At 39.7% G+C, this 27,775-nt stretch overlaps 2 protein-coding genes across 4 annotated transcripts in view; both read right to left on the bottom strand.

The window, feature by feature from the left end:
• Positions 1-1,592: 1,592 nt before the first annotated feature.
• On the bottom strand, positions 1,593-5,286 carry sinhcafl (SIN3-HDAC complex associated factor, like). 2 transcript variants are annotated; one of them, XM_041044635.1, is made up of 6 exons: positions 5,225-5,286; positions 3,986-4,146; positions 3,761-3,860; positions 3,550-3,664; positions 2,708-2,861; positions 1,593-2,619 (listed from the first exon to the last, which is right to left on the bottom strand). In XM_041044635.1, the coding sequence occupies exons 2-6, from the start codon at positions 4,111-4,113 to the stop codon at positions 2,436-2,438; spliced, it is 681 nt and encodes a 226-aa protein (XP_040900569.1). In that variant the 5' UTR covers positions 4,114-4,146; positions 5,225-5,286; the 3' UTR covers positions 1,593-2,435. The 2 variants fall into 2 exon arrangements, with proteins under 2 accessions (XP_040900569.1, XP_040900579.1); XM_041044645.1 differs by having other exon boundaries at positions 2,708-2,858.
• A 666-nt stretch (positions 5,287-5,952) lies between these two features.
• dennd5a (DENN/MADD domain containing 5A) overlaps positions 5,953-27,775 on the bottom strand; it is a 33,909-nt gene continuing 12,086 nt past the window's right edge. Inside the window, exons 5-24 of one of the 2 annotated variants that reach the window (XM_041052811.1) lie at positions 22,371-22,558; positions 21,669-21,980; positions 19,740-19,955; positions 19,402-19,636; positions 18,862-18,951; positions 17,481-17,631; positions 17,278-17,371; positions 15,978-16,109; positions 15,450-15,602; positions 15,261-15,348; positions 15,069-15,156; positions 12,160-12,288; positions 11,486-11,607; positions 11,224-11,369; positions 10,639-10,757; positions 10,370-10,551; positions 10,031-10,113; positions 9,023-9,146; positions 8,267-8,435; positions 5,953-7,604 (exon numbers count right to left, since the gene is read on the bottom strand). In XM_041052811.1, coding sequence (XP_040908745.1) covers positions 7,421-7,604; positions 8,267-8,435; positions 9,023-9,146; positions 10,031-10,113; positions 10,370-10,551; positions 10,639-10,757; positions 11,224-11,369; positions 11,486-11,607; positions 12,160-12,288; positions 15,069-15,156; positions 15,261-15,348; positions 15,450-15,602; positions 15,978-16,109; positions 17,278-17,371; positions 17,481-17,631; positions 18,862-18,951; positions 19,402-19,636; positions 19,740-19,955; positions 21,669-21,980; positions 22,371-22,558 — 3,005 coding nt within the window. In that variant the 3' untranslated portion in view covers positions 5,953-7,420. The remainder of the gene's footprint in view (positions 7,605-8,266; positions 8,436-9,022; positions 9,147-10,030; positions 10,114-10,369; positions 10,552-10,638; positions 10,758-11,223; positions 11,370-11,485; positions 11,608-12,159; positions 12,289-15,068; positions 15,157-15,260; positions 15,349-15,449; positions 15,603-15,977; positions 16,110-17,277; positions 17,372-17,480; positions 17,632-18,861; positions 18,952-19,401; positions 19,637-19,739; positions 19,956-21,668; positions 21,981-22,370; positions 22,559-27,775) is intronic. The other variant, XM_041052894.1, reaches the window with a different exon arrangement.

Here is a 27,775-nt window from a genome sequence, read left to right as displayed (position 1 = left end):
GTAATGTATTGTAAAAACCCTGTAGATGCTGAGACGGTGATATCAGGCTTTGATTAATTTGATTTTGGTTTCGACTGTCACAACGTGTAACCCCATCTAAATACAGTGGTGCTTCTGGGGGTATTTTTAGCTGACAAGACTTATCAATGTAGTATGTGGAAAAAGTATAATAAAAACATGCGCAGTAGCAATAAAATTGTTTCTAAACGAGTCACAAATTTGGTCCAAAACACATTCACCAGCTGAACTGTGATATACAGGGAAAGCTTCAATAACCAAAGCAAGCGCTACCACTCTAGTGTATTCAATGAGCAAAACCTCGTTGTAGCTTACATGTAGCTCTTTTCCACCACCTGCCGGTGCAAAAAAGTATTGCACGCACACATTTTTCCCATTTTTATTTTCTTTTTTATTACAATACGCTTCTACTTTGTGGTACAGTATACAAAAAAAGCATTGAAAAACATCTACATTGCATGTTCAAAGGAAGTGCACAAAAGTAAAAACAGACTTTCTGAAAGGCTCTACACCAGTTGTGTCAAAAATTTCAGTTAAAAAAAAAGAAGTTTTGTAATAAATAAATATAAATTACATGAGAATCATAATGAAAAGGTCAGGTAATTCATTAAGGCACATCTCACACCCTAAAATGTACCTCGCAAAAACAATATGGCAACTCCCTAAGGACAAAAACAAGCTTATTTTCCAGCTTAAAAGGAAGCAGCATTTCTCCTTTTAAGAATAGTAGAACATGTTCAGCATTTAACTACCCTGCCGCAGAAAAGTTTATATATTAAGCAACTTTATAGAGCATTGCCTGTCAATTCATTAAGTTTGAGACTGGTTAGTTTAAAAAACAAAAACAAACAAAAAAAAAAACAACCGTTGTCATTGCAGTATTAATTTGAGTGTAAGCGTCATGGCTAAAACTGTGCAATCTGATCATTATTCTAACATGACGCAAAAAATATCTTTAAACAATTATGAATTGTGGTTAAGAAAATGAAAAGTTATTGCTGAAAAAATTGATGCTTTTTACAAGCCAATTTTGGTTGAATAAGAATCCACCACTTCACACCATAATGGTAAGAGTGGTAGACAGCCCCAGAGCACTTCTCACATTCATAATGTCTGCATAGTCTGAACTTTGACAATTGCTTCTGAATAAATCACAGCAATGATAATCAAACACATTTTCTCTAACAGCATTTTTCTGGCAAAAATGCAGAGTAGCCATAAAACACAGATCACGTGCTTCCTGTATGTTAAAAATTCTGACCATTGCATGCCATTAGCAAACAGATAAGATGAAGGAACACTGCATCTCACTGATGGTGCATTTAAGAGTCTACCCCTCCCTGCAGTTTACACATATTTCTGCACAGAGCATAGGCTACAGCACTGCATGCCTTTAGAGAAATGTGTCTCAGTAAATGAGATGTGAAAACGTAATTAAAAACCTAACCGAATTAGCGTGAAAGTACATGTTTACAGCACCTTTCAGACAGTTTTTTTTTTCCTTACACAGAAGTAGTGGTTTGCCATTCCTGCCATTTAAAAAGGTCTGGATGTACCAAGAGCCAAACACTGTGTATTTACAAAATCCATTTTAAAAACATTTGCTTTACAACATGCATGGTAATTTCATTGGAGGCTGTACAAAAGAAATAAATACATCGCTTTTGTCATTCCAGAAAGGCAGAGGAATGTACTGCATGCATGGTATAACCACATCTATGAGTCAATGTGCACAAACTGCTTAACAAATTACAGTGGAGTGTTTCAAACTCATGGCATGCTTAAGTGAAAATGTCTGAGATTATTCGTTCTTATCTATACACACATTAAAAGCTCAGTTTATAGAGGACAATTGTACTAATGATCCCTGGTGTCACCAACATCCCTCGGTGTACTAGAAATCCTACAAACTCACACATTTGAACATATGGAGCAAAAAGAAAGGACAAAACATTGCAGCAAGTTGTTGAAGCGCCACTCCAACACACATAAAAAAAAAGCTGGTATTAGAAATAGCTGGTGTCTTTCATATGCACACTTACAATTTGACAAATTATGGATTAAAAACAAAAAGTCTTGATATGTAAGAAAAAGTGACAAAATATTTCTGATCACGTAATACAAAATAAACAACAATTTAGAATCAGAAACGGAGCCTCAACAAAATTTGTCTCCTTATCCTATAAATAACACTAATGCCCATAAGAAGTTTTTTTTTCCTTTTTGCTTTTTTTTTTTTAAAAAAGAAAATGAACTCTATACAAAAGTTAAAAAATACCCATATAAAAAGGAATATTACGTAGAAAAGAAATATCTAACTAACTGATCTAAGAGGGGGAGTGGGAATGGGAGGGAGGTCTGCCACTGGAGACAAATCCAGGTGGATCCCCCAACAGGGGGGGATTCAACAAAAGCAATCACCAGGTTTCTTGAACGTTTTCTGGGAGCTGTGGAGGAAGTGTGTCTGGAAGGTGTGTGGCCACTTGTGTGGACACCAGTGTCTTCTGTTTTTTGGAACTGCAGCAGGGCTTGAAAAGTCGGGGATCAATAATCACCTCTCCAAAGCGCCCTTTGTAGACAATCCCACAGCACACCTTTTGCCTAAAAGACAAAAGACAACCATTTGAATTATTAATCAAGAGAAAATCAGCTTAATACATGTGTTCTATTATTCAGAAGAGTTGCTTGCCTTTTCCAGTATGAACGATCCAAGAAAGAGAAGATAGACGGAGTTGAGCGTCTTTGTTTGGACTCGATGTCTGAGCCATCATCTGACTGGTTGCTATAACTGGGAGACTGGGCAGGAGACACGCTTGAAGTTGTACTGTGAGCATCCGAATCTGCTTGGAAACCAAAAAAAGAAACAAACACTGTTATCAGATCCATTAGATATCACTTTTAATAAATGCAAAGTAGTACAAAAGTAAATTCCACTAAATAGTGAAAAATGGCAATCACATTTTTCCAAAGCCCAAGATATGACAAATCCAGACTACAGCTGCAAAAAACAGTGCTATTTTAAAATCCATTATTCATTTAAGTCATTTACGAATTTGTTGTTTTCCCTCATCTGTAGTTATATATTTTGAGGTTTTGTTCCCACTGCCGGTCAGCAGTGGCTTTAGGAAACTGTGATGGACATTTTCGCCCTTTTCTGACGTTTCACAGACCCAAAGATTAATCTGCTTGTTTTGCCCAAAACAATCCATACATATTTTAAACAATTTTCCAGTCATTAAAATTGTTGGCAATTGAACGTCTGAAAACTAACTCAGCTCAAAAGCAAAGCCCAATACACTGCACTTACACAGAGTGTGCCCTAAAACAAAGAGCCACAAGATGCTGCTAAATAGTGATTTTGAAGCTTTTCAGTTTAGGCTGGGAAAAAAACTGAGTGTGAAACTTCATGTACTTGTGAGACCTTTAAGTCAACAACAAATATTCCTCATCTCATTAGTTTCAAATCTATTTAAAATACAAGACAAAATTCTCAACACATGCAGAATACAAGTAAACAAGATAGCAACTCACTTTGTCTCTTTAACTTGTGAAGCTTCTTTAGCTTGCTTTTCTTCTTCCCATCACTGTTCTTGATCTTCTTTGGTTTTGTCACCTTGAAGCCCGGCCCAGCTCTGGCATCCACCACCTGAGTCAGGTCAGGAAAAAACAACAACGTCAATTTAAAGGCACAACATGAAAATCCGACAAATGTGACTCTCACTGCTCTGTAGACATCACTTACATGGTTCCAGTTCTTCTTGGAGCCATGAGGCAGCTTCTTCCACCTCTTCACCAGTAACACGCAGGCGTTGCAAATGTCTCCAACACGATCCTCTGACAGCCTTAACAAGTGAATAAACACACGCACAATCAAATACCATGAACAGGGTCGCTGCTAAAGTTTGAGCAAAATATACACACGCTTATATCACACAAACGCACACTGTGAATGAATGAGAGCTTTTACCCAAAACAGAGCCTGAACGTCTCTTCATATCGACTGCTGTCTGTAAAGCGTGAACTGGAGGACTTGGTCTTGCAGATGCAACAGCCGTCGTTACTCCGGTAGATCTTCGACTTGTGAAAGCCAAACATAGTCCGTCTGTTAGTCGGTGTTATGGTAAAAACCTGAAAACACAAAACAAAGATCGGTAATCGTTCCCAGTCTCCCGTTTTAAGCAGCGTGGATGTCTGCAGACAGTTGTGCTTTCTACTATTGAGAAGGGGGGCGGTCCCTACACACACACACGAGCCATTCTTAACCCATAATTTCAACATATCCTGTATGAAAAGCACATTTTAGGTGGCAGCGCAATGTATCTACAATCAACTGAAAAGGCGCAACTAAATCTGGCTAAAGCAACAACAGCCACGTATCTTAAGAAATTTAAAGCCAAGTCGCGGGAACACTAAAGGGGCAGATAATACTAACATTACATTAATATTATAACCTGGTATTATTGGTGGAGTTGTCAAAGAAACAAAACACAAGAAGCTGCTAAGTTTCATTCGATGCAGGCTCCAAAACTTTCAGACACTCCGCCCGGTTAACGTGGGGTGAGTCACAAAAACGTTACACCCACTACACAACGTTTTACTTTCGTTCATTATTGTAAATGTTACTTTTCTGAACACTGGTGAGTACATTGCAAATCCTGCGAATTTGCGTGCACAAACACAATAAAAATAATCGATGTTAGACATTGTTTAGCTGTTGATTTGTCTGCGGCGAAAACTCGAAACAAAAAGCGGGCAGCAGTGCTTTCTGAAGTAAGAAACAAAAAGCTACCGGGCTACTCGTTGAATTATGTGTAACACGCGTGTCTAAATAACACGCGACTATCGACTTGGTACAATGCATGTGTTCTGTCAGTATTTCAATAAAATACAAAAAAGTTGCGACGAACCAAACCTTCCCTTTAAATTCAAACTTTTGCCCGCTAGAGCGCCAAATACGGCTCATTGTTGTTAGCTGTTAGCATGCTAGCTAGCCGACTCTGCTACCATCACCACGCCACGCTCTCGTTCACTTCCACGTTATCCCATTGTCGCGTCGGTTACTCTTTGTACATTTGGCTCGCTAAAACTAGAAACGCACACGTCAGGCTAAGATTACAACGCATTATGGCGAGTCTCTCCACACAAAACAAACCAGCAGGATTTCACTAATGTAATTTCTGTACAAGAGAAATAACAGCGCACTTACCGAACAAAAACTTTGAATCTTCGCCGTATTCTTTTCACGCACTGCGCATGCTCTTACTACTGCTGCATACAGCTGGCGATTAGAATTCCATTAGCATAAAAAGCCGTAATGAAAAGGCTGAGTGCACAATGACCATATAAGGAGTGCAGCCGTTGCGTTTGAACCTGGATTCAACCAATCGCTGCGATCCTCTCGTACTCCTCAGAATTCGCGAGTTATGGGAGGTGTAGTGAACGAGCAGGAGAACTGTGTGCCGTCATTGTTGTTAACGGCCTCCGGTTAAACTCAGAATCCCATCAACCACCTGGCCTGAGGCTTTGAAGAAAAACAGCCTACTGGGATGGCGCGAACGAGTTTGTTTACATTTTCTCAGCTGGGAAAGTGCATTCAGCAGAGATATCCATCAACAGCTTAACGCAGTTACATCGGTTACAGTTAAACCGCAGCTGTGTTACTTTACAATTATGATTTATGTAACAGAAAAGTGACTATGATTAGCGGATGGAGAATTCGGTTTTTGAATATTTTGGGAAATATTCATAAATACAAAGTGGAGGGAAAAGTGGACAATAACCAGTTTAGACTTAATGCTGTAGCTAACAACTACCGTCATCATCATTTAATGATTTGTAAGAAAATAAAAGTTGTTTTTTTTTTTAAATCAGAATTTTGTCTGGCCCTGACCAAGAATACAGAGGACAAAGACGAATAAAATTAGTCAGTCACATTTAAGAAGCTGAGAGCAGCGCATTTTTGAAGTGAACCACATTTTTTTTCAGGTGAGAAAACACATTCAGCAGATAATATGAATCTACTAATTAATTCTGGTTAATTCTAATACAATAAACCCCCTTTAACGCATTACAGATGCTTTATTCTTAATATATTTTTACACTGTACACTGTTGCTCACTTAGTAAACACTACATTACACAGCTATGTCAATAAATGTACAACCGTATTGGAAAACAAAAATATATATCTCCCAAGATGCTCATGTGTGGGTCGTACACGGACAAGTACAACACAGTCATTCCAGACATTGTTGGCACAGAAAAGAAGTCCTTCACATATCAAATCTCTTATTTTGCACAGTAAAGTTCAATGTATGTAATGAAGGAGGGCCCTGTAATACCTCAAGACACCATGATATGGAGTTTGTAGGGGTGCTGAATTTTCTCTTGTGGATATTGCATAGCAAGTAACCATGATGACAAAATCTGTGCGGGAAAAGAGCAGTCCTTTTTGCTCCTCACATGGGAAGCAGGAGATCCTCCTTCATCACGAGCAGTCTACACAGATCATCACACTGTCTTTGTTAGAGAAGAGGGCAGATGTAGTGTGAGGGCTGAAAAGGGCTGGTTGGAGGTATTTACATGAAGGCTGTCATTGTGATCAACTTTGCACAGAAAACTGGGTCAAGCATCACTTGGAGGACTTGTGTCTGGAACACAAACCAAAGACTTGGGGTATTTTCTTTTATCCAACTGAATATTACAGTCCATCACTGGATACAGGCTTAAGCCACACAGTCTTAATATCATGCAAGAAGGATCATTTTCTCTGTTGTAGGTACTCTATGTAAAAGATTTGCATACTTCAACATATCTCAGGGAAAGGCCCAAATGTGACGGCCTTTTTATTCCTATGTAGGTGAATCATCTTCCACTCTACAAACCTCCCTGTCATACACATACTTATAAAGCATACTTCTACATCATTTGCTTTAAGCTCTGCATTATGACATTGGAATCTGAGTTGACAACAGAGCAAGCAACTTGACTGATTTAACAAAATAATACTGTTTTTCTCTGAAAATATATTAACAGTTTTGATCCTTGCTTTCCCTTAAATATAGCCATTGTCAGCAGTTCACGATAACAATGAAAATATTTAGCTTTCAATAAAACGTTATAGCACAAGTAGGTCATTGTCAATAATGTGAAAATCAAGGTTCATAATAGAAAACATATTTTTAACATCTAATGGCAACATCATTGAGGGTAAAAATAACAACATATCTTGAAAGGCTCATTGCACTTAATACATGGCAAATGTAACAGTAGCTTTAATATAAGCCAGAAAATGTCCATTGTTCAAGTCTGTTTCTGCATATAAATGGTTCGGTTATTCTTTTTAGTGGTCCCCAGTGATCTTCCTGGTCAGGTGCAACTGGTGGGAAATTGGTTGGTTTGGTTTAGATACCAACACCTTTGACGAGTGAAGCCTCCAGGGTGATGTTGAACTCCTGCAGAGTCTGTAGTACTCTGATCAGAGAGTTCACCAATGAGCGGTCCTTAATCAGTGCAGTGTCCTCGTACATCTGAGCAGTGATTGGACAGTCTGCGAGCAGAGCGATCCAGTGATGTAGCAAATGGTCCCTACATGGAGCAGAAAAGAGACAAACGTGGAGTCAACTGAGCAGCTTATAAGCAAAGAAAATGCAACTGCTGCATGAAACCATGATAGTGAACGTAAAAACGTTTCAAAGACAGACTACATTATGCTTTGGTTAAAAATCTCTTCCTCTATAAAGAATTGATAGAAAGTGTATTATGGAGAAGGACTGTAACCATGGAATAATTATTTTCATTGATCAATCTCTTTTTATTTGATGCTGGATGTTTAGTTTAGATAAATATCTATCACAGTGTCTCAGAGTATCTTCAAATTGCTTGTTTCGTCCAACCTACATTCAAAAAGTCAAATATACTTATATATTTTATAAAGACACAGAAGAGTCGGAGGAGAAAAGAAGCCTAAAAACATAGCCATACCCAAAGACACAAATGACTAAATCATTATGCACTCAATACCAAGGCGCATACACGCTTTTACAGAGAGGAAGGAATAAAGGAAATCATTAAAATATCTGATACTTAAAGAATCCTCCAAGGAGAGATCATTTTCACTTGACTCCTTACAGGTCAGGATGAAGGGTCAGATACAGAGCAGAGCACAGATTCAGTGTTTTATCCAAGGACATTTCAGCAGGGAGGACTAATCTGAGTCACTACAAGATTACTGAGTGCTGCCTGCCTACCTTGCACCCAGACAGACGAGCATCTGGAACTTCCCGTCCTTGCCGATGTTTCTGGATGTGCTGTTGATGGCGCGCATGAAGCGGCAGAAGTGGCAAACTCTGCTTTGCCAGTTTTCATCTGGGGTCACCTCCCGTTGCTCCGCACTTTCAAAATACACCTGTGCCTTTTCTGTTTGAGTGGAATATAATTAAAATACAATTCAGTTAACAATTCATTTTACAGTAACATGAAGATCAAATTGCAGGAAAACTTAAAAAAATCCTTTGTGTTTCAAACAGACACACCTGACTTGAAAGGTGTCTGTAAAACATTTGTACTGTTTGACAAAAAACACAAGGTCAAACTTATTTGTTGTTTCTGAAACTTTTAACCTGATCTTGTGGTCTTCCTCAGCTGATGTTGCGCAGTTGACATGAGGTTAAAACTAAATAATTTGCATTGTTGTTTCCTTCTTCAGGAAGAAAGACATTTAAAAAAAAAAAGGATCAATATTCATGTTTGGAACATACTGATGTTATGGACAGCAGAGGAGTGGATCATGCTGCAGGATATACTTTTTTTTAAAAACTTTTTTAAAATGTATCACTCTTGGAGTCAGTTGTACCTGGCTTTAATTTAAGCTGACCACAGCTGCTGTTCTTCATGAAGAAACAAACTTTTTTATCTTTCAGGGGACTGAGTTTGATTGTCAGAACATTCAGATTTTGATTGTAGTATCACTGTAAAAGCTTAGGGAGTAATGGTATTGTCTTTACCCAAAAAGTCCCAGATGAAGACATTCTTAAAGAGTCGGGGTGATTTGAAACCGTGCTGAAAAACTTGCTCCAGAGCCCAGACGAGGCCGTACTCCCCACAGAGGAGAAGGGTCAGACTGCCTCTCTGTGGAGTGCAAAAACAGCAAGAAAATGGATGTGGCGGTTTACTTTAAAATTAGGAAATGATGGATCATTTTGCAATTAAAATTCGTAACAGCTTCTCAGGTTCAACTATCCCCTTAAAAATACCACAACAACTGAAAAAATATCTTCCAAGAAAGAAGGAGTTAAGGTCTGTAGGTGCAGCACTGTGAGTGCAGAAAACAGCAACTCTGAAGTAATAAATCATTATGACGAAAGGGAACTGCATTTACATTTATGGTGAAAGCTGCAGGAATTAAACTGCTGACTAAGTGTTACTTTTCTGACACTGTGAAAGAAAAGAGTTTGCGGCTTTCAGCATGAGGGTAAAAACACTTATGAGAGAAGCATGTGGGCAGGCCATTATGGGTGTATGAAATGGCAGACATACTGTACGTGACGTAATAAATACATACAGTATAAACATAGTGACAGACACAACAACGGACTACAAAGTGGATTACAATTTAAGGGAAAACGTTTATTCTTAGAAGCCTCCCCTCATTGTTCTGCCAGTACCATAAAGAGGTGGAGCAAGAGTGAAGGGGATTTCCCTGTAAAAATCCTTTGTACTTTAAATACACTGAATGACTCTTGAGACCTGTAATCAACGGCGAAGTTACAATACTTCTTCAATGGGCATCTCCTTTGAATTGCAGTTATGACCCCACCTGCCTAAATAAATAATAATTATCATCGATGTTGCTGTTCCTCCTCCTCCTTTAATATGTTTTAACAAAGCAAATTATACCACAGCCCACAGTTACTGAGGGGCTTGGGGACCACCAGAGCAGAAAGCTGCTTTTCTTCATATGTGATGAATAATAGAACTACATGTTGGGGCCTGTCTGGACTACCGTCTCTCACCTCCTTCTCCGGCTTGTGGAAATGCTTCACAATCCCATTGATGGCCTCTCCCACTCCCTCTTGGATCTGTCCTGTGTTTAACTCTGGGTGAGAAGAAAAAGGCAAACAAAGATGCTGTAGGACAATACACGTAAACACAGAGGAAAAAAAAAAATCTGCATTTCTCATTGTGTTTTCTCATTCATGTGTTCGAATTGTTACCAGTGAAGGTATTAAAAACAAGACTGTCCAGAGGAGACATATGTTTCCTTTCAGGTAGAAAATAACGAGATGTCTACACACCACTGTTATTTAGGAGTTTGCACAGGTAATTTATGACTACGCAGATGAGTAACTTACTTGGTTTGCTGTTTGGCGAGATGGTAACAAACCTCCTCATCATCCCCGGGGACTGCTGCATTGGGGGTGTGCGGCACATCCTTTCATCGTTCTCTGTGCTGGGAGTCATCAGCTCTCCCACCAGGATCCTCTCCAGACTGCCGTCATCCACGCCCTTCCCCAGCCACCGGCCACACGGAAACCTGTCCGACAAAGGCAGCGACTTCATCTTTTGAGAACCATCTGGGTAAAATGACATCAAGTAAATTTTCCTCATAAGGTATGCTTACTTGTAAGTGTGCCCTGTAATTTCGTTGCGGACCATAACACACTCAACAAGCCACTTTGCGTAGAGTCCAGTGTTATCGTGGCCCATTTGTACTGTGGTGAGTTTACCGAGGTTTTGGCACTGAGAGAGAGAGAGAAAGAAGCATGCTGCTCAGTCAAAATAAAAACAAAGTTCACAACACAAGGTGTTCACTCATATCGTTAAAGAATAATTTTGGTTTATTAAAACTCTTTAACTATAGTGTGTTGACTGAAAAGAAATCCAACAGGAAAAAACACCACTTTACCAGATACAGAGAAAACAATGGTCAACGGTAAAAGTATTACCTAAGCTGCCTGCTGTAATCATCCAGTACAGTTTACAGACCAATATCTGAGATCAACTGTGACCTATCATGCATGTGCGCACATTTTTCTTTGCAATGAGGTATTCTTCAAATAATGTGGTTTTGATAATCTGGGTTAAAGGCTGGCTTTATTGCAGCTCTTACTTTGTTGGGTACAATGTTTGAATAGAAATGATGACTAAAACTAGACCACAGTTGTAATGAACTGGAATTACCCTTTATCGGAGAATTAACACCAACCTCAAAAGTGATCTCCAGAGTATTTCTGGGGACCTGAAGGACTCCGGTCTCTGCCAGCTCACCAGAAACACACACCCAGGGGTTAGCGGTGAACATAGAGCCACCCAGCTTCTTACTGGGAACAACCACCACATGGTAGGGGATCACTGGGAGACAAAGAGGAGAGAAACACCACATGAAAAAAATCAAATAAAATCACAAAAAAACTGGGTAGTTTACTGACAGTGTTGTCAAAGCTGTTTGTAATCTAAACAGCGCTCACTGATGGTTGTAAAGACGTTGGTGAAACAAAAGTAGTCCACAGCATTAAAGGACAGGAGGTGGTAAAGAAACTGCTCCTTCTCGTCATCACAGCGGAGGAAGGCATATCGTTTGTATAGTTTTCTGAAAGGAAGAAAGATTGTTGGAGAAGTGTAAAAATAAAGATGAATACTTTTACCCATAAAATTAAATGATTTCCAGTATTTTTAGACTAGTCCATTTCCTCAACAGTATCAGTAGCATGGCAGGTTACACATATCGGTTTTTGGGCAAATGGATAACAAAGTGTATAGGGTTTGATATAAAGTGGAACAAAAGACAATGTAAGGTCATGAAGGCTGACAGAAATCCCTCTGACCCAGTTCACCACTCAGATATCAATTATGAAGAAGGCTGTGAATTATTTATGTGGCCGTGGACTGCAGGATGATGCCTTGCAATTTCAAAAGAGTTAATATATTATAAATGGGTAGATCACACGTCAGCTTTATTTCATACGAGACAGACATTCCTCCACAAACACAGAAAGAGGGTCAGCATAAGAAAACAGAGGAGGCAGGAAAAGACACTCAGTGATCTTTATAATGATATTGTAAAACTCCTTGTTGTAATTAAATAATACTGGAACTGACAGCAGAGTTTGAGTGTTTGAAGCAGTGTGTTGTTTTTGCTCACTTTGTAAGCTCGTGGTCTGAAAGCAGCTGCTTCAGGTGTCTGGAAAGCAGCTTCTTCTCCATAGAGAGACGAACCCAGGCTCTGGCCTTGCCCACGTCTGTCTTGATCTCGCTGATGTTCTGAATGTGTCTGAAAAATAAAATGACAGCTCGAGAGGTCAGAAGAGGTCAAAATCATGAATGCGTTTTGATTATCCTTTCTTCACTTGAATGTTTGGCAACAACAAGGATCACAAACAGATCATAAAAATGCAGAATGCACCTACAGCGGGATAATGCTAAATGCTACTGATGCACATATTCGTGCAGGTTTTTGATTTTGTGGTACACTAAGAGCATCAATGGGTAATTGAAGTTCTGAGAACAGTACTTGTTACTGCAGAACACATCAATCAAGTACTTGGGTTACTCAGATCAGTTTGGTTGTGTATGCACTTTCATTTATTGTCTCTAAGCAGAGCCACTAAAAGTCATTTCAGAACCAAAAGGGACTGCTTAAAATGGCTTGTTGTGTGCATTAGCAGTTCAAATCCAAAAGATATTTAATTTCCAATGATATACAACAACACAAAACCTCACATCTGAAAAGCTGCAGCCAGTGGACATTTGGTATTTTTTCTTAATAAATGACCTAAAAGACAAACTAGTTCTCTGTATTGTCTGTAACTTCCTGTCAATTGACTAATGAAATAAGTGACTAATGATTTCAGCATCAGCAGTGTTAGAAGATAATTACTTATACTGTGCTAGTATAACACAAACGTACGGCATTTGTGTCAGTTGGGATATACTTGTTTTATTTCCCAAAAGTTAATTGAGACATCTTGAGCAGTAAAGCACACCTTCCCTACACGTACACTACAAAAATGACCCGGTCTGTGTTAGTATTTCCTAAGTCCTTAACATTTTCGTGACTCTGTTCTCCAGCATCATTCAGCCCGAATCACTGTTACAACCAAAGAGATGTATCTCAGTCTGCCTCTCAGACTCCCTGAGTGTGCGAGTGGGTCCCATGCCATCGCTCCAAGCTACTATCATGCCTCTGATGTCCAGACACATTCCCTTCCACTCCACCTGTGCCATAAGCTTGTCTGCTAAGAGCTCTTCGTGTCTCCTCCTCCACCTTCCAACCCCCTCCCTGTCTCCACCCTCTACCCTCACTTACACCATGTAACCCAGTTTCCTCTGCCCCTTATCTCCATGGCAACAGAGGAAAACATCTACTATATGCCCTATTACTGTTACCCCTTATCTACAAAACACTGGGTAACACAGATATGAAGTCATCATCTCTAATAAGAATTAAAATGTAAGAACTTGTAATATTAATCTCAGATTTTTAGTAAAAATATTTACTGCCTGATGAGACAATATCATCAATTATTGAAATTCATTAAGGGATGGCGGTAGTTCCTTCTGTTAACGTTCATGGCATCGGATGTTTACGTGAATGTGGAGGAGGGTCTGACTATCAGTAGAGTAGAGTGTTTGTGCCCTGAGTTGACCCCTCCTCTCTTCTCAGGCAGACTGGCAGGGGGTCTGGTAATTAGGCTGGAAGTAACGTGCTGTTACACAGACTCACTCTGCGCCGCCTTCACACAACACAAGCCCCGACATCTCAACTCTGGATGGGTTCGGTAGATAATATGACAACAGAGATGGCTGCCATCACACACAAACGCACAAGTGTTAAAGCATCCACATGCACCACAGGAACCTTTAGGGCCATTGAATGGCTTAATGTTTTATGGATATAAATAGAATAAGGTAATTATTGAAAAAATTGGGGCACCAAGTAGGCCCCTGGGGTCCGGGACAGTGGTTGTGTAATTGCAGCGTCCCCAGTTTATGCCTGGCCGTCTGTTGCAATTCACCCCCTCTGTCTTTTCCCTCACTTCCAGCCACATATCTCACTATCTACTCTCCAATAAATGCAAAAATTGTCCCATAACAAACTATAAAAAGGGGAAGAGCTTTGTCTATAACTGCGCCACTATTATGAAATGATCTGCCGAAAAATCTGCATCTTCTTTTAAGTCACTCTCAGTTTTATTATAAGGCTTACAGTTGTATTTCGCAGACATGCATGTGTGTGAGGTTGTGTCAATGTGTCTGGGCTTTTATATAAAACTGATGGGCATTTATCATTTTCCCTACTGACATTTTATCAATGAACAATTATTGAAAAGTAAAAAAAAAAAAAAAAAAAGTGATATTGCAAATAATCATTAGTTGCAGCCTTAAGAGTTGATTAGTCTGTGGAGCAGAATGAATCTTGCAAACCTGAGACTTCATTCTTCACAGTAAAGTAAGTAATAAACTGTGATTCATCATGCTTTTAATCCATTTTATTCATTTATCAATACACTAAAGGCTCTGGAGATGCCCTTGTTTATCAGAGAAAAAGGTGCTCAAGCCCAAATAGATACACATTAAGCCAAAAACACCCCAATCCATTCACATTTTGTGTAAAGGAAAATTTATGTTATTGGTTGTTTTAATTGAATCTCTGTTTGTGGGGAGACAAGTAGTAAGAATGAAACCTATGTTTATAACAGCCAGTGTTTTAAATTATTTAATTGAGATACTCTTAGTCATAGTAAAAATCAATCATTGGTTGTTTTGATCTCCTGAAAATCCTTTTAGGATCCATTTGGGGATCTGTAGACTCTACGCAGACATTCGATAATCATGGGAACTCAGTAATCTCTAAATAGATATTGTCTGACAGTCCACCACAGGGGGGCAGTCTTAGCCTAACTGACCATCTTCTGATAGTTTCCAACAGCTGGTAAATTTTTTTTTAAGCGTCTATTGGTACAATGGGTGAAATTAAGAGACATTGTTCCTTCATCCCTTAATTGAGATGCACAGTAGTTCACATTTAAACAAGCTCCAGTTTTCTCTCACCTCATGTCCTGGATCAGGGAGACTTTAAGAGGCGGCATGGCTGATCCACCTCCATCAGATTTGCGTCTCTCGGTGTCATGAATGAAACCTGGTGTGAAGAAAAAAAGGATGTTAGGCAAAGTGTAACTTCAACAAGAGTCACTAATTAATTAATTAATTTTTCTCATGAAGTGAACTAATTTCAGCCATTACCTGGAGGTCCCAAACCACCAGGAGTTGCACTCTTCTTCTCTTTGCTCTCCTGGTAGTGCAGAAGGTGGGACCACAAGGCAGATTTACCCTGAAAGAGAAAACATACTGTAGTGTCATTATGTGTTCTGAGAACACTTCATGGCCGCCAGCTGTGGAGGATCAATCTGCAGAGATTTGTTTTTTCCTGACCTGTTTAACCTGCAGGCCGTGGCTCCAGATCCTCTCCAGCAGGTCACAGAGGCTCGCAATCAGAGTGTTCTCCTCAACACCGGTGATGCTGACCTCTCCGTGACCCAGCTCCACAGCCTCCCGACCCATCTTTTCTACCAGCATACGCTTTGTCTGCAGAAAAACAAACAGATTAACACACATATTGTTGTTACCTGAAACTCTGGTGACAAACAATCAAGATAATAATACTGTATTTTTATTTTGTGCTATTTTAGGTAACTTCAGACAAGCCATGTTCTGATATTCATTTCTGTGCAGTAGGAAAATAACTTACAAACACAAGACTCATCAACACAAAGCCTTAATTTGGTGTTCCAATATTTTCCCATATTATTCATTTCAGCTATCTGCTCACTGTCATTAACCAAGCACTGAATTTGTTTTAAAGGATACCTTTTCCTGCCAAGACAGATATTGATTCCCTGTTACTTTATTCCACTGCAGATCTCATTCTGTGCATAAAACACTGTTAATGCTTGTTAATACCTTGTTCCTGCACTCCTTCAGCAATCCTTCAACAAATTTCCAGTTAGTTTGAGCGATGACAGAAGGCGACAGGTTGGACAGTTTGGGCTGTCTGATGGTCGTGCCCAGGTTTCTGGCTTCCTGGATGTATTTCTGATAAAAGACACAAAGAGTGCAGTCAGTCAGGTAAGCCAAAAAACTGTCAGAGAGATCAGCTCAGCAAATTGGTGGGCTCATGTCACTAGTGAAGGTTACTACAACATTTATGACAAACACTTGTCTAACCACAAAGCTGGTCTCACTCTGGACTGGAGATAGAGGGAATAACAGAATAGCTGTGTTTAATCGCAGTTTGTTCTACAGTAAAAGGTAAAGGAGACTGTCTGATGACGGGGTGTTCTACCTTTTAATTATTCAATTATTACAAGGTCCAGCTAGTGTTCACTATATAGACTCAAATATTCAATATATGTAGGTTTACACAGACGGTTACATTTCTTTTAGTATACACTAAGCTGAAGCTGTGATAATTCTGCCAGACTTGAGTCTTCAGATATTGAACCAATTCCCCATATGAGAAGTGAAACTCATGAAAATGAAATTATTAAAATAAATAACCTAACTAATAATACAAGTAGAGCAAATATTAAGAGCTTCAGGTGGCAGCTACAAGAGCTGGACATTTTCTTTGCTTTCACAAACACATTTGTTTTCCATTTTAAAGCACATAAACTAGTAGCCCAAAAGGTGCAATATACTAACTGAAATCAAAAACGTAAAAAAGTAAATAGAAATTAGCTAACATCTAAAATAAATTGTACTTTCTATAAACTTTGCTTGAATCATTTCATGTTTATGAGTTTCACCTCTCATAACCCCACACGACATGACCTAGAAAGCGACATGGATTATCAAAGAAAGCTCAGCTGCAGGTGGAGTAGGAAGCAGAGGGAGATAAAGACCACATGAGGACAGGTCATGTGGTCTGCGGACTACCAACACATACCACGTCCACTGTCACCGACTTTAGACAGGGCTTGAAGGACTGTGAGAGCCAGTAGTAGTCAAGAAACAGCAGGAGCTGCAGCTCCGGAAACAAACACTCTACATGCTGAGAGTGTGTGAACATGAGTGCAAGGGAGGCGGAGAAAGACAAAAAGAGACAGTGACCAAAAAGTGTGAGGAGAAGGGGGTAAGAGCAAAGTCAAAATAAAGCAAACAGAGAACGCTTCATGCAAAAGTGAACGAAGACAACAAAGCTCAGGCAGTCAATCTGTTTGAATATGAGCTGAGAAAAGCAAACACTGTGGGGACCTCTCACCTCTCTCTGGTCATTGTCTAAATAAAGGTGCTCAGCGTGTTGCTTCTGTCGATCCCTCCTCCTCCACTGGGCAGGAGCACTCCTCTTGGCCCATCTGTAACACAAAATCAATGATCAGATTCAGTAAATGCCCTGAAGATTTGCTTCAAATAAAAATACATCACAGTACACATTTTGATGTGACAATAATGTGAAATATTCACTTGTTGCTGGTGGGCCCAGTGGAGAGCACATCGGACTGCAGTCGGGGAAAGAAGCCTTGCTCGTAGCGTCCCTGACCGATCTTCATGTCCAGCAGGTGTGGGTGGAGGGCGGTGTGGTCGATCTTTGACACTCTCATCTCAATGGCTTTCTCTGAGGAGGAGATGTGGGAGAGGTGCAGAAGTCGGCGGTGAGATTACAGGATGAATTTGTCATTTTTATTTTGTTCAAGACGTAACTGATAAAGTGTCTGTGGCACAACAACATGTTTGAGTTTGGGCAAAATTTAAATAAACTAAAATTCATGAGATCATCAGGTCATGAATTCTGCACGTTGTCAAAGCTAATACTTCAACAGCCGAATCATTTAGGATTGGAAAGGGACAAATCTTAAGGACGAATATTAGGGAGCCAAATTCTGCACCCACATTCGACTGTATCTTGTTCGCATGTCAAAGAATTTCATAACCATCACAAAAAGAAATATCCTTGCCATTTATACAAATAGATGATAAATAAAAAGAGATAAATAATATATAAAGCTATGATTTGAATCTGACTAAGAATTCTATGGCCAATTGTGTTGGGAAACCAGCATAACCATGACTAAGAACCTTAAATTTCTCATTTGATAACTGATTGACAACAGAAGAAAGAGAACAAGTTAAAACAGAAAAAAAACATTTTCTCTAAAACACCCACAGACCCAAAAGAAGTGACAGAACAAAGGCCCAGAATAGATGTTCTTTTTCTTTAAAGGAAGCAGTTCAGAGTCATCCATGAATGCAGCTATAGACAGTGTTTTTCTGATGCCTGATTACAACACACCCACACATGGATGAGTACAAAGTAATACCATAGACCAGCAGATCTTAAACAGATTACGTCATAAAGTCCATGTCAGGACAAAAAAAAAAGACATAGTGAGACATACAGAAGATGTAAAGATGTAGCATGGAAATGGTGGAAAAGTACAGCCCAGTCTCAAACTGCGATTCACAGGTACAAAGATTTAATTCCCTGAAAAATGTTCATTATCATCAATTCACCTCCGTGCTGCTGATTATGAGATCACCACTGTTAGGATAAGTTACAGTGCATTTAATTGTTAACCACGCTTAGTAAAAACTGATATGTATGCAATGCATAAAGGGTCTCACAGAGGAATCTGGCATTTATGATTTAATGATAAGTAAACAAAACAAATTTAGCAAAAAGGTTTTCTGTATGAAACACTGCTGTAGTGTGTTCTGAGTTAATGTGAATAATTATTATGCAGATAAGCTTAAAGGAAGCCCATCCATCCTCTGTGATTACACCTCACATAATGCACTGCACACACGTTAAGAGAGCTGCCACTGAGGTAACGAGAGCAAATATTACGAGGGTGAGTCTTGTTCTCGAGCCCAACGGCCTGAGGTCCAGGAGCGACATAATCAGCTTTCTCATATTGCTTTTTTTTAATCAGGTTGTCTGCAAACAAGACAGCAATTATCAGTCAGTAAAGTAAAGAGAGCCACGCTCCAAGTCTGTCAAGAAGATCACACCTTTAAATGAATTTATGGTGACACTCATTTGGATTTCAAATAAAAGGGAGTTTTATAGGACTTTTGAGGTCTTCTTTAATTACATTCACAAAACTTTAAATTGCAAATGTCTTGGCTTTGCACAGGGTCATAATACAACATTACAGAGGTCCATTTTACTGTCTAGCTAATATACTATGGTGAAGCTATTCATTTTCACTGCAAACCAATCACAGAGCTGTCCTCATGACAGGTGTTTATCCCAAGAGAAGGACAGGTCTTAAGAGCTGAGGTTTTCTGATAAATTTGAGTACAATTTTTGGTGTTTTGCAAAGCCTTTTTTTTTTTACTCTGATGAAATCCACAAAGCTTTCCAGGACTGATCTTTTACCCTTACCTGCTTCTTCGATGTTTGTGCATTTCTGGTACATCGAGGTGCGAAGTGTGGGCGTGCGGACGTTCAGCATGCGAATCTTATCCACGCGGGCGTCAAACACCCTCAACGTGTGCTCCTTCTCCTCATCATCGTGACAGAGGATCTTACTATCAATGAAGGAGGCAAACATCTGTGTCTCCAAGAAACGTGACAGGAAGGGCAGGTAGGGCTCTGGCTGGTCAGACAGGAAGGAGGCCTGCACACACAAATTTAAAGAGGGATATCCAATGTCATAAATTGTGGAAAAATAACACCCTTCACTATACTATACTATAAACAAACTATTTCTTGGACTTTACCTTGTCAAAGTTCTGCATCTGGTCTCTATTAGTGAACCAGGACTCTTTGTCCTGGCTTGGCTGGATGACAAACACCTCATAGTCTGCGAACATCTGGGTGAATCGGTTGGCGAAGACCTCGCGTACTTGGATGTTAAGCTGGTGCATCTTCAGCTCGTCCTCATCACACTGAACCCGCACGTCTTTATTGCTGCTGGCATCCTCTCTCACCTCCAGCTGATGTGCACGAGCATTCATTAATGCACACACACACACACATACACAAAACAATAAAAATAAAAATAAAGACAGGATAGACAAAAGGGGAAAGAGAGTGTGAGGAAGAAGTGAGACGAAGAAAAGAAGCAGAACAGAGTGTATTTTTCATGTTATCTTATCTTTCCTTTTATCACAGGCTGCTGATGAAGCAGCGGGGTAATGGAAAAGGAAGTCAAGGACATCTGTTTTGATTTATGGCCCAAATCAAACTGAAACAAAATCTCTTTTTATTTTTTTAAGAATGTCAGAAGACGCACAGAGCAGGCCTACCAGTGTGCGTACGCAAAAAACAAAGTCGCAATGCAATGACATGAACCAAGAATCTGTTTAATCACCGACTTGTTCCCTTGAATCAAACTCAGCAGTGGGCTTAAATAACAACAGTTACAAATGAGGACTGACCTCGTAGTGGGAAAACTACACACGGACAATTAGCTAATCCATTCATGGAGAACTAATGCTGGCACAAGTTCATAAGCTGATTAGGCTGAACATACGAAGACTTTCTCTGATTAGCAGCCGATTCATCCATCTATCGGAGCGAGTATTTCATCATACTACTTTCTACTGTTTGTAAGATACTCAAGCCAAATGGAAATGAGACTGTACAGATGCCAGCTACACCCGTTGATGTCAGTGTTTATAAAGGGTTTCTGTCATCTAGCCTGTGAGATATCGACCAGCAGCATTTTAAAGGCAACTGGAGTTGATGTTTTGAAGTGATGAAGTCTCTTGGATGAACAGTAAAACACCTTCAAGACTCCACACTAGGGTGAGGAGCACTGTAACACAACACTGATGTGAGGACAGTGATTATTTTGACAAAAAATACTATCAGTATCCATAATTAAATGATATCAAAACAATTAAAAACAAGCTAACACATTTGTTTCCAATTTTAAAGTATTTTTAAAATGAAAAACATAAAATATAAACAACTTGTGTTTATAACAACGTGTTATACAATGTGTTTTTTCCTTTTCTGTCTGTGCTGACAAAGCATTTATCCAGTCCAGTATGTGACAGAAGGGCCCCCCCTTTTGTTTACTGTCCTGTACTGCAGTAATAATTGTAATAAGGTAACAATGCATTACACCTTGGCATTTTGTCAGTTCATGTACTATTATTGATCATCGTCACATCCCTTTTCCTACTATTGGCCCCCTATATCATAGTTGCACGTATATGACTAGACATTCATTTGAGATGAAAATGTGATTTACAGAGAAAGTTTTTTTTTTTTTTTTTTTAAACAATGCCCCCACAATAGTTGAAATAAAAAATGAAGCAGCTGAACATAAGGATTTGAAAACTACATTTACAAGGCTAGTTTTACATTGAATGCATTAATTACCGAAACTCAACGTATTGTTTAAGTATAATTTCAAAATGTGTTTTAAGATTGTGTTCTAGGCACAACCATATTTAATCACATTTTTTTACTGTCTTGATCATGCCTTACAAATTCTAATTCTCGAAAATTAAATTGAGATCACAGTTACTATTTAAACTATTGGTCTTTCCATCATTGTTATATTGCACGTTTAGTGTCTACGGTCACTATTTCACTTTTGTTCAAAGTCAGACCTGGGGACAATATCTGGACCAATTTATGATGCATGATTATTTATGCAGCCCATTTTTAATTTATGAGATTACATCACTTCTCACCTTCTCCAGGCTGACACCTGTCCTCTTGACCAGGGCCTGCAGTCTGGCGATAGTTTCGTTCTCTCTCAGCAGGTAGGAGTTGAGGGGTGAGGCCAGGTTGCCGTTGCGCTTGTCAGAGACCATATCAACAGATCGGAAGCCCCGGTACTTGGCCTGGCTTTCGCTGGAGGGAATATTTCCCTCTGGGGACACACCGAAGGACATGAGCACCTCTGAGATCTCCTGGATGAACTCTAGCTTGTTGGGAAACTGGGGCAGCTCCTCTGGCAGCTCGATGAAGTGGTTATCGATGTCCACAAAACACAAGTTAGCCTGAAAGAACACAAGGGACAAGATGATTAAGTGTCATAAACAAAGCAAGTAATGCACAAAAAAACAGGTTGAACACTAAACATTACCGCTGCTACTAGTCCTACAACACTAACAAGTCCTAATATTACAATGTCAACAAAGCCTATTTTTATATTCCTTTAGATTTGACTAAACGTCATGATTTACCTGATGAGTCTGACATTTTACTTTATACATGCCTGTCTGTGTATAAAATAAGTATTGAAAGACTTGTTCCTTCTGTTGAGCCAACTGATGACTGACAAATGAACCTGGTACGCTATGCTGAGAGTACATTTCTTTGCAACATCAAATAAACCAAAAAAAGAAGGTTTAAATTCAGTGCAGTGAGACACTACGGTGTGTTTATACCTCCTGTGGTAGCTCTAGTTTGGTGCGGTCATCCTGTCCATTGGAGTGGAGGCCCATGAGATATGGCACCGGAGCGTCCAGGAAGTGGAGGAGGGAGGCAGGCAGAATGGGAACGTACACATGCTGCCACTGGAAGGGGAACATTAAGGCCGTGATGCTCTCTGCCACTGTCATCAGCCTCTGGTAATCTGTTAACACACACACACACACAACGAAGGGTGGTGAAGCAAAGACCGTAACCATGTGAAAGATATGTTCGAGCAGTATATACACTAGAGTGCAGATTTCAGGGTTCATTTCCTGGCTTGATTATTACTTTAAAGCCTTGGTGATTGTAATGACTATGAGCGATTGTTTGTCTTCCAACATTTTTTCCTGATTACTGGTCTCAAAATCACTACACGCCTGTTCAATGATAAGTGTTATTTTCAACATTTACTGAACAAGAGGTGAAGACTTTTCATAATTTCAGACTTTCAAAGTCACACTGAAACCCACAGGGCAGAAATCTGCTGCTCTACTGCTCATGGACAGGACAGTTTTCATAACATCTTAATAACTCTCAAAGTGCATTTCTGAGACACATTCAAACAAAAACTGGTTGTGAAACTCTTTTCCCATGTGTTATTCCCTAAAAAGTTCTGGTATTTGCTTGAAAAATGTTGTTTATTCCTCCAAAACACTTGGGTCAGTAACAGCATGTGACACAAGAGTTGTGCAACATGACTGTCTGTTATTGCAAGGGCATTATCTGATGTATGGTTTTACCCAGCTGACAAAAACCACCTGCTACAATATCAATGATTGGCTGGTAAGAACGATATGACTGAAATCTGCCCACAATCTTTATCCTGTGGAAACTACTGTGAAGTGGACTAACACGACACAACAAAAGGAAACACCCAACCCTGCTACAGAGTTAACTCAATGTTAGCTGGTTATCCTTGTTATTCTGGATCAATGACAAACCTTAAAGGAATTATCTGTGTTGACACGCAAGCTCTGTCCAAATTTAGGGAGTGGGTCCTGTGAACATTTGTAAACCAGACACATAGTAACAGGGAGACACGGCCTGTATCATGTCAAAGACTAAAAAAATGCAGCCAAAACTTTGGTCAAAAAAATGCTTGAATTGGGACAAGACAGCTGGTGTCTCCTTTGCAGTCTTCAGTACAGTATTATCCATTGAGCACTGAATAATTTTTTGCAGGGTATTTTTTTTTTTTTGTAAAAGAGTATTCTGATATTGGGGAAAAGCCACTGTAAATGTCAAAAAAAAAAACTTTAAGTTCTGTGAGCTGGTAGAATTAAACTTGCCCCTGTTTACCACTTGTATTTTGAGGATGCTGAAATGGCGATAAGCTCTTTTTGAAACTGTTTTCTGTCTGTGAAGCTCGACCATCTCATTTGAGGAGGAGTTCCTCTGAAGGACCTTTGTGGCCTGTGTTCCTTGGAGGATCCAGACTCTGAACTGTGAACACGGCTACAGTCAGCTGGTCCTGTGGCTAATGTTAAATTCCTTTTTCATGACTCCACACAGCAACACTCCTTCATGTTGAGGGTTTCACACTTGAGTCAACTGTTATACATGCAAATATGTGTCCAGTCTTCCTCATCTGCATTCCTGCTCTAGCCTGTTGACACCTACTGTACATTCAGCAGCAGCTCTGCCTCTCCTGTTATGGTGCCAAAATAAATACCATTCCTTCATTTGGTCATGTGCTGGTCCATGAGAAGAGACTCTCACCCCAGCCCGGGCCTCTCCCTCACCCCCCCCCTCTTAGCAGGCTTCCTCTCCCAGGACGGGGGACAAGAATACTAACATCACCCGTCTGCTCTTAAAGTAGGTCACCATAACAAGAAACTATTTTAATTCAAGTCACAGTAGAGTCAAGTAGTGATGCTTATATGCACAAGCACATACCATGGACATTTTTCAAAATGTCCACTCGGAGAACTGGCTACAGCTTGGACTTGATGCTGATGCTTGAACAATTCAGTTAGCAAACTTGAGTGCAACTGCAGGCAGTCCAGCGGGCTAAAAATACACTGAACACACAGAAGTGAAACTGCTACAGATGTGACATCTCAGTGCTATTCTGATCCAACAGCTTGTTTGACAAACTGTGTTCTGTGCTCGTTTAAACAGCCTCAGTTTCTACCACGGCGGTAATGGAGGATACTTGAGATACTACTTGAGGATACTGGAGGATACTTTTAACCAATTAAAATTTTCCTTTGATCAGAAGCGAACAGAAAAGATGAAGACTGTCTGCTTCCACCAGATATGTTGTCAGAACAACTCTGACTTGTCTTGCTATTAATCAGTGTTACAATTAGTAGCCTAAATGGGGGCTGCAAGTAATGATTTTCTTAATTACTGGGTTATCTGACTGTTATTTCCATTAATCCTAGATTTGTTTGGTCTTTAAAATGTCAGAAAATAGTGATTAATCACAAAATCCCTGAGCTCAAGACAACATCTTCAGCTTTCTTATTTTGTCCAACCAACAGTCCAAAACCCAAAGATTTACAATGTAAAATGCTATGAAGCAAAACTCAGAACATCCTCACACTCGAAAAGCTGGAACCAGAGAATGTTTGTCTTTTTTTTCTTAATAAAAGATTAAACAATTAATAGATTATTAAAATAGTTGTTGATTAATTGACTGAGCTGAAGTGTTTCAGCTCTAGGCTAAACTACATAATTTAGTTGACTGGTATTGCAGCCTAAAGGAAAAAATAAAACACACAGTCCTCTGACCAAAATGGACATTGATAATATGTGGTTGAGAAGCGGTTAAAAATAAATAAATAAATAAACAAAAGAAAAGAGGAAAAAAAACTCCAAAAAAACAGGTTTTGGAATCATGAAGATACAACTGATGAAGTTCAAGTAAATCTGGTACACGACAATGCTACTCCATAATATGCAAAAAGTTAATATGAAGGACGAATTACTAAGATAAAGAAGTACAGTGTGATTGTCTGTGCGTGGCTGAAAGACAAGCTTGATCCTGTATCTTAAGGCCACAGCCAAACACACTGTGCTGGCTGAGGCCCAGCTCCAAAACTGTGCTTTTAAACTACATTTCAGATGACATCTGAATCTCTGTCGCTGAAATGTAAAATCGCAACATCCTCAGTTCAGATCTGTCCTTCACAGCCCACTCTCTCTCTCCCCTAATCTGTCCTGTGTCTCTCAAATGCACAAATCACATAAAGAGAGAATAATGGCCAGGAAAGAATAATAACACATAATGGCTCAACTGTAGCATGTCACAGTGGTTGACACATGAGAGACACATGATGAGCTTCCTGTTTGTGAGGGAAGGGAGTCACAGACAGCATTTCAACATCATATTTTTCATGGCTTTTTGGAAAAGACGTTGGCCAAGGTCTTTGTCCTTTTCTTTTTTTCTTTTCCTTTTTAATCAGAGTTATGAATTACAGTGCTATTTTTAGCACACAGCACAGAGTTGTCTCCTTATTTGCAGAGCACCCCTCTCCTCAGTGTGTGTTTGAGTGTGCTTTCCTAACAATCCCTCATTTCTTCTCAGTGGAGGATTGCCAGGGCTTAACTCTACACAACATCCTTCACACGTTCTGCAGTGATGAACCTCATGGGGGGGAAAAAAAAGGCATGATGTCACTTCCAACCAATAATAATCATCCTGCATCACAGCCATCCTCCCTGTCTTGGGGTTGCCTAGCAACACCACAGCTTTCCCCCTGAAGAGCTGCTCCCCCCGGCCCCTGGCGTTTTGTAAACCATTTGCCTTCTCTTGCCATTGTAATGGATCCAATCACCATACCAGACATGGCACCTTCAAATGATTTTCTTGTTTCTCCTTGCACTTGCGCGCGCACGCACACGCACACACACACACACACACACACACACACACACACACACACAATGATGAATGCGACCTTTTCTAAAGACCTATTCTTCCCGGCAAAGGATGGTACGGACTATGGGTTGAATATTTGCTGTACAGTTACTATTAATGAATAAGCACAAACAGGGACTGAGCTCTCTGTATTTTTTTTTTTTAAATCAAAAGCTCCTATGAAATGAAGTAACTGACTGACAGGCTTGCGGTATGTTTTGTGTAAAGGATGAATCACACTCAAGACAAGTCACACCTAATAAAAATGGCCTGCTTACCCCAGCATCTCAAATGTGCACACAAGATGCACCTATGTAACAAATCTCACATGAAAAAAAATTCTTAGATGTGAGCCCTGGCAGTAGGAGCTGCCTATAACGGGTGAGGGGTCTAACATTTACACAGGCTGGTACTCTCACTGCATCACTTTAATGGAAACACGCAACAGGTTGTGTAATCTCCTGGATAATAGTTCTGCCATGCATATCAAATGTGTCGTAGCCTCAGGTCGAGGTTTTTGTTCAACCATCCAGACATTTCAAAGCCTAAAATTCCTGAATTTGGCCAAAAAGCTAGTTTTTTTTTTCTAGGTGAAACTGACCACGAAAGTGATGTTGGTCAAATTTATCATGACATGAAAATGAACCAAACTTCAGCAGTCAATTTTATTTTTGCCACTGAAGACTACACTGATGTATGGTGTTTCTATTAAGCCCTGGTGAATTAAGTAAGAAACTCAAGGTATTCAAAGAGCACCCAGGAAATCAAAAGAATACCAGGAGTATGAAAACACTGTTTCTGAATCAATACGTTTCTCAAGGACTACTACTTTTCTAAGCTTATCAAGGATCTGCAGTGTTATTCTTAAGGTGCCAGTATACTCTGTCAGAACTTCTTGAGAAAGCTCCCGCCCCCACACTTTTCTGACGTGACGCTTTTTTTTCTTTTCTTTTGAGGGGGAGCTGTGTCTGACTCTATCTGTCACTGTGCGAAACAGACGGTCCCACATTCACACCCCACTTCACACCATGATTGGTCAGCTGTGTGGAGGTGAGAAAGGAGCAAAGGATTGAGCTTTTCGCTCAAACTCTCTTTTTTCTTTCGCTCTTTCACTTTTGGGGGAGGTAGAGCTCAGGAGGTAGAGTGGATCGTCCACTAATCAGAAGGTTTGTAGTTTGATCCCTGACTCCTCCGGTCCGCATGTCTAAGTGTCCTTGGGCAAGATACTGCAACTCCAAACAGCCATCCATGAATGTGTGTGTGAATGGGTGAATGTGATGAATGTTTGAGTGGTCAAAAAGTCTAGAAAAGCGCTATATACGCTGTTGCCCATAAAGTTGGAATAATTTTGTTTTCAGACCCATTCCTCTTTTTTATTCCTATTTATACACATCAGTAAGCACATTGAGAAGAAAGAAATTGATCAATAGAGTTTTGAGAAGATAGATGCTTTATCTATCAAAAATAAGTCACATTGTCACAATCATTTCATGAGAAGAGGTAAAATATATT

Source organism: Toxotes jaculatrix, chromosome 1 (genome assembly GCF_017976425.1).
Source record: "Toxotes jaculatrix isolate fToxJac2 chromosome 1, fToxJac2.pri, whole genome shotgun sequence".
NCBI classification, from domain to species: domain Eukaryota; kingdom Metazoa; phylum Chordata; class Actinopteri; family Toxotidae; genus Toxotes; species Toxotes jaculatrix.
Note: the sequence above shows the minus strand (reverse complement) of the source record. Positions and strands in the feature narration are given on the sequence as shown.

Coding starts and splice junctions, on each gene's coding strand:
- sinhcafl (XM_041044635.1), bottom strand. CDS start 4,113: ATGTTTGGCTTTCACAAGTCGAAGATCTACCGGAGTAACGACGGCTGT. Junction 3,861..3,985: donor ACGTTCAGGCTCTGTTTTGG/GTAAAAGCTCTC, acceptor TCACTTGTTAAG/GCTGTCAGAGGATCGTGTTG. Junction 2,620..2,707: donor GATCGTTCATACTGGAAAAG/GCAAGCAACTCT, acceptor TTTGTCTTTTAG/GCAAAAGGTGTGCTGTGGGA.